A 6,871-nucleotide genomic window follows, 5' to 3' on the forward strand; every position below is an offset into this window, starting at 1 on the left:
CAGTACACAACATCACAGATGCTAGTCTCGAGCTCAAGCGACCTTTATCCATGTTTTAGGCGGCTGAATCGACTAGGAACGAATTTAGAATATGCAGTGTTTACAAATGAGTTTCAACATCGAATTACGATTCATTTGTATTAAAACATAATCAAGGACTTTATCTATGCTGTTTGCATGGGTATACAGATAAAGTATAACGAAATCATTAAAATTTAAATTATATTAAAATAAAGATTGTTTATTTCACTTGAGTCAATAAATTCCCTAACCAATCGTTGGCTTGCAGGGCATCTACTCTAACATTACATTCGCTTGCAACTTTTCACATTAATTGCACATTATTTCTCTTGTAAAAAAATAATAATTCAATATAAATATTTAAGCATGCTTTTGAAATAATCGAAATTGAAAATAAAAACAACGTTCTTTGCAAATCTCGACGCACTCATCTTTTTCTCAGGCGATCTATGCGAATAGAAGCAAAGATGGAAAATGCACGAGGGAGAAGAAGTGAATTCAAGAACAATGAATAAACCTATTACATTATCAAATGAAACGCTGAAGGAATAAAAACAAGACATTGCCAGATTTCTTCCATTAAAATTTCCAAGGAGCACGGGATGTTTTAAATAATTGTCATCCATCGACAAATGTATTTTTAATTAAATCAATACTCTCCAGGATAATTGACAAAAATAAGATATAATTAATATATATAATTTATATATATAAATATAAATATATATATAGATATATGTATCTCTATCTATCTTTGATGTTTATCCTGGTGAATCGGTTGAGCTGGGTCGGGGCAATTCACCGTATGATGATATAAGTGTTGTGTTTAGGAAAGTGAGCAAATAAATACAATTTGTGATGAAGTTATTTCTCTGTAATATGGTCTGAACTGTAATCTGCACACAATGAAATGAACTTGTAAATGGGCGTCGGATGAGAGTCCGGCATAGCCACTCCGATGCTTAAATCAGCAGGTGAAGAAGAGTAGAATGACTGTATATGTGGTGATATACGTGAGTGCTTGAGAGTTCAAAATTTCAGAATATGTAAATGAGAAGTATACCTGCTATTTATAGGAGGAAATCACATGATTACCTAGTTTTCAGTGCCCACCTGCTAATTATGATAAGACGGTTGCCCATACCCTGCTTCTGATGACTTTTCTGACACGCCAAACCCATGTAGTTCTGACAGTAATGATTGTCAAGCACAAGATAGCCCATATTGATACACTCGAGTGTGGTGCGTTTCTCGAGATAGCCTAGGTAGAAAGTTCCCGGGAGCTTGCATGAGAGCCCGGGCTCCTGATTGCCCGGGGAGAAAATATCTCGGGCATCTCCCTGCCCGGCTGCTGAAAAAAGCACTATTTATATTGAATATGATTTGGGCTACCCATTTAATTTCTCATATCATCCATGACATGTGCTCTTACAGGGGTATCACCACTCATCCCTTAAATAGTCGGGCTAGAGTCTTACTCGCTGTACTGATTAGTCATGCTTGGATTTCAATAGAAAGATAATTAGCTCCAGATTATGAAAGCATCGGGGCTTCAAATATCCCGAAGATGGGATGAGGTGCCAGGAGCTTCAGTCTCCCGGGCTTTAAATAAGATATCGGGGCCTCGTGTCACCCGGACTTTGAATAAAGTGTCGGGGCCTCACGTCTCTCGGACTTTGAATATTCTTGTCGTTTAGTATTCTCGGGCAGTTGGGCTGACGTCATGATTACGTATGCCCTATAATTCCAACGGTCCGAAACGTTCTGTATTCCGAGAATATGATAAGTCTGACGCTTCGATATCCATGCACATTCTTTCATATGCCTGCACAATTTCCAAGATGCCTTCTAACCATCCGATTCAACATTAGATCAACGGTTAAGATCAATTCCCTCCACCTATATATAATAACACACCATCTTCATTTATCACTTTTCAAAATTCAAATTCTCTCAAATCCTCTCCCACTTCGGTAGCACAGTGCCTTCCTAGCTCTGGCGATCTTCAACCACTGTCACCTTCATCTCCGATCTATTCAAGTAAGTCCCTTCTTTATTTTCTTAAAAAATGTCAAACTCTACCTCTTCCACCTCAGGAGCAAATGCGCGAGGCTCGCCTAACTACGAGTCCACCGCGATGCGCTCCGATTCCACCCCTTCTCCTCCCCCGCAACGCTCCTTCACCCTCTCCTCAAAAAAGCCCAAAACCCAATAGTCAAAACCCTCCTCTGCAGGCCCCTCCCGAGCTTTGAAAAAGAGCAAGGATAAGGGGCAAAGCCCGAGCTTCCTCCCCACCCCAATCTGAGACTCCAGGAGTTCCCTGGTTCGCTTCAATGAGCAGCACTATGCGCTCAGGAGCAGATGAGGAGCTTAGGATTCTCGACTCCATCCCCTCAACTTTTCCAATTTTGATTCTCGGCCCTTCTGATAGGGTACACATCCCCCTCCCGGCTTTACCACTTTCTTATGGGACCAAGTCAGAAATGGTCTCCAGTTCCCCATCCCCCCTTCTACATCGAGGTTGCCAAGTTTTTTGGGGTACCTATTAACCAACTCCACCCTAGTTTCTTCCGCATTATGGCTTCGGCCTACGTTATTTTCAAAATGAACAATATCTTTATCAACCCCCTCATTCTACATTAATTTTTTGTTTGTCAGCTGGGAGACAACGCCTTCCCTTTGTCTGCCCGGCTTAACTTCCGTTCCTTGATAACATCCCTTCTTCCCAGAAGGGATGGAAAATACGATTCTTTTTCATTCACCTCCCTACCCCTCTTGTTTGCCTAACCGATTTTCTCCCTTCTCTCTCCCCACAAACTGCCCTTCCCCGAGCTTATAAATTTGAGGAACCCTACATCAGAAGCCAAGACTTGATGGAGAGTCAGAAATTCTTCTCTTCTACCCTCATCTATGAGAAGAACTTGGTAACGCAGGGGTTGAGTTCCCAGGTAAAAGATCCACTAGACCGGGTCATTGAAAAAGTTGCTGGCTCGGATGCACTTTATTCTTCAAACTCTGCTGTTTAGTCCTCTTGTTCTCTATTTTAGAATCACGCTAACCCTCTTTTTCCTTGTGCAGATAATTTCACGATGCAAGAGGTCTTTGCCAAGAAATAGGTAGCTGAGAAGGCAGCCAAAGAGGCAAAGCTTGCAGCCCGGAGAGCGGCTGGTGAGAAGAAGAAGAAGCAGGAGGAGGAGTCGGCGGCATGGCTGAAGGAGTCAGCTCGGGTGGACACTCAACAAGAACGAGAGGCGTCCCAAACAAACTCCCAAGAATTTGAAGACCACGTTCCTCTCCTCCAGAGGAAGCGAAAGGCTGTCACAAGCCCTGAGCTGATTCTGGTTGAGAGTAACCAGGAGGGAGCTCAGGGCTCCTCCCAAGCAAATCAATCGACCCCTCCTCCCCTCAAACAGCCTACCCAAGAGCCCATCCTTTCTGAACAACCCACCCGGACTAACATTTTCTTGAAGGGAGCCACTCCGACTGGGCTCAAGCTTTTCAAGCAACTCTTTATTCCTGATGAGGAGGCGCATATGAGGAGCTCCCGGGCCACCCCCAAGCTCATCGAAGGTTCCAACATGATTCTCTCAGTAAGTTCTTTTGACTTGACTCTTTTATTTTCTTTTTTTTTACTAACTCCTTTTGAACAGGGTGTCCAACTACTGATCTCGGCCTTCGAAGAGGTAGCCACCGCAGCCACCATTTCTAATAATCGAGCCCGGAAATTCCTGGACACTCAGGAGCAACTAAAGGAGGAATTGTCCCGGGCTTGAGCCATTCACAAAGATGAAGTAGCCGACTTGCGCTCTGCTTTGGACAAAGCCAATCAACAGTTGGAGAAGGCTCAGGACGATATTAACGAAAGCCTCATTTGGGAGGAGACTTTGCAATGGCACTTTTCTGTCCTTGAAACCAAGAGTAAATCCTTGTTTGAGGACATGGAAAGACAGATGTACCGGGCGGATGCTGCGGAGAGGGCCCTGGCTGATGCTGAACAGAATAAGGAGCAGCTGCAGGCCTCCTTCCTCCTCTCTCCAGAATTCAAGGCGGCCGTAGAAGATCAGGCCTATCCTTTTTTCAAGATCGATCGGGAACAATTTGAAGAGGCTGGGCTCTTGCCTAAGGCTAGGGAAAACTTTCCCGACTTCGGACGAGCCATACACTCCCTCCCCAAAGATGGAGAAGAGGAGAAGGAGGACCCTGAAGAAGAAGAGCAGCCAGGGTCTGAACAAATATATTTAGAATAAGCTTGTAATTTTTTCCTTGTAATCACTGCCTTCGGACACTTTATTAATGAACCATTATTTTTCTTTTTAATATACAATGTTTCCATTTATTCATTAATGCTTCACATATACCTGGTCTTAGAAATAATCTTAATCACTATTTGTGAACAATAAATCACAAAAATTTCTAAGTGTTGTAAATTAGACGGGAACTTCGACAAGTAACCAGGATGTTGAATCGTGAACTGAATAAAAATCCTTGTACTTAGTAAATAATCAAGGTGTAGAACCCCTAAGTCAGGGTGCGAAACCCTGGGCCGGGGATCATGTCCTGGGCCTTGGAATGGTCAAGGTGTGGTGTTTTGAGCCACGGTACGGAGCCCTGGGCTTATTAATAACCAAGATACATAGCATTGGGCCGGGGATCATATCCCGGAACTTGGGATGGTCGAAGTGTGGTACCCCGAGCCAGGGTGGAGAGCCCTGGGCTTATTAATAATCAAGGTACGGAGCCTTAGGCCAAGGATCATGTCCCGGGACTTGGGAATGGTCGAGGTGTGGTGCTCCTAGCCAGGGTGCAGAGCCCTGAGATTATTAATAACCAAGATAAAGAGCCTTGGACCGGGATCATTTCCCGGGACTTGGGAATGGTCGAGGTGTGGTGCCCCGAGAAAGGATGGAGAACCCTGGGCTTATTAATAACAAGGTATGGAGCCTTGGGCTGGAGATCATGTCCCGAGACTTAGGAATTGTCGAGGTGTGGTGCCTCGAGCCAGGGTGGAGATCCCCGGGCTTATTAATAACCAAGGTACATAGTCTTGGGCCGGGGATAATGTCTCGGGACTTGGTAATGGTCAAGGTGTGGTGCCCCTAGCTAGGGTAGAGAGCCCTGGGCTTATTAATAACTAAGGTACGGAGCCTTTGGCCGGGGATCATGTCCCGAAACTTACAAATTAACCGGGGCTTTGTACCTTCTAGGTTTAGATATAATATTCGTACACTTTTTGAGAAGAAAATAACTTTCATTATATCTTCAATCAATAATTACATTTTCAAGCAAAATAATTCTTTAAATGAAATACATTCCATGGTCGCTTGAGAGAGCGTCCTTGAGCAACCCCTAGATAAAAAGCTCTCGAGCTAACTTTTCGAGTTATTTTAAAAGGCCATTCCCACCGAGCTTCCAATTTTCCAACATCTCCGGCTGGATTAACTTTTTTCATCACCAGATCTCTTATTTGAAAGTCTCGGATTTGGACTCTCTTGTTGTATGATTTCATAACCCGGCCTTGGTAAGCTTCCATTTGAATAAGAGCCTGCTCTTTCTTCTCTTCTACTAGATCTAATTCCATTGCTCGGTTTTGATCATTGTCATCCGGGAAAGATTATACCCGGACAGAAGATTGCCCGATTTCAACCGGAAGAACTGCTTCAATACCATATACCAGATTAAAAGGAGTCTATTGAGTAGGTGCTCAAGGAGTAGTTCTGTATGCGCAGAGAACACTAGGCAATTCCTCCACCCAATCTTTTTCCTTTGCCCTGTATTCTAGTTTTCAAGGCTTGCACAATAATTATGTTCACCACTTCTGTTTGGTCATTTGCTTGAGGATAGGCAACTGAAGTGAAATACTGAGTGACTTTCATTTCCTGGCACCAGGCTGTGATCTCTTTTCCCTGAAAATGTCTCCCATTATCTGAGATTAGTCTCGTGGGGACTCCGAATCGGCCTATAATATTCTTCCCCAAGAACTTCAAAACTTCCTGCTCAGTAATCCTTGCCAAGGGGTCGGCCTCTATCCACTTAGAAAAATAATCAACAACCACCAACAGAAATTTCTTCTGAGCCTGGGCAACTGGAAAAGGACCAACAATGTCCATTCCCCACTGATCAAAGGGGTAAGATGCTCATATAAGCTTCATGAGAGTGGCCGGGCTGTGCTGAAAATTAGAGTGATGTCGACAACCCTCACAAGCCTGGACCACTTGGGCAGAGTCTTGGCTAATGTCCGGCAAGCATTACTTTCTGGGCTAATGCTATTCCTCAGAGACGCTCTCCGCAACACCCTTTATGAATCTCCCGGAGGACATAATTCACATCTCCCATAGATAATAACTTTAACAGAGGTCCCTGAAATGATATTCTATACAAGATATTATTTAAGAGAACAAACCTGGGAGCTTGTCTCTTGATCTTCTAAGCTCGAGCTTTGTCTTCAGGTAATTCATTGCTTACAATGAATTTGATCAGGGGTGTCATCCAAGAATCCTCTGGTGCTGGCAATGTCTCTTCTTCCATGGAGAGGATTAGACGGGAAAAATGCAATACTTCTCGGGTACTGACTTCTGATAAAGAGGCGGCCATCTTCGCCAAAGTGTCTTCTTCCTCATTCTCGTCTCGGGGTATCTGCTCAATACTCCAATCCACAAAAACTTCTGTCTGAGCTTGAATAAGCTTGAGATATTTAAGTATCATATCATCCCTAGCTTCATAAATTCCATTTATCTGCTGCGTGATCAGTTGTGAATCAGAATACAAAATTATTCGAGAAGCTCTAATTTCCCGGGCAGCTCAGATACCGGCGAGAACAACCTCACACTATGCCTCATTATTATTCACTCGA

General features: G+C 43.6%; 1 protein-coding gene across 1 annotated transcript; it reads right to left on the reverse strand.

The window, feature by feature from the left end:
- Positions 1-5,753: 5,753 nt before the first annotated feature.
- Positions 5,754-6,128, reverse strand: LOC142549997 (uncharacterized). Its single transcript, XM_075659241.1, has one exon. It carries the CDS (start codon positions 6,126-6,128, stop codon positions 5,754-5,756), a length of 375 nt encoding a protein of 124 aa, XP_075515356.1.
- Positions 6,129-6,871: the final 743 nt, after the last annotated feature.

Source organism: Primulina tabacum, chromosome 6 (assembly GCF_025594145.1).
Source record: "Primulina tabacum isolate GXHZ01 chromosome 6, ASM2559414v2, whole genome shotgun sequence".
Lineage (NCBI taxonomy): Eukaryota > Viridiplantae > Streptophyta > Magnoliopsida > Lamiales > Gesneriaceae > Primulina > Primulina tabacum.

What these genes read in the sequence shown, in the direction of transcription:
- LOC142549997 (XM_075659241.1), bottom strand. Translation starts at nt 6,128, where the DNA reads ATGGACATTGTTGGTCCTTTTCCAGTTGCCCAGGCTCAGAAGAAATTT.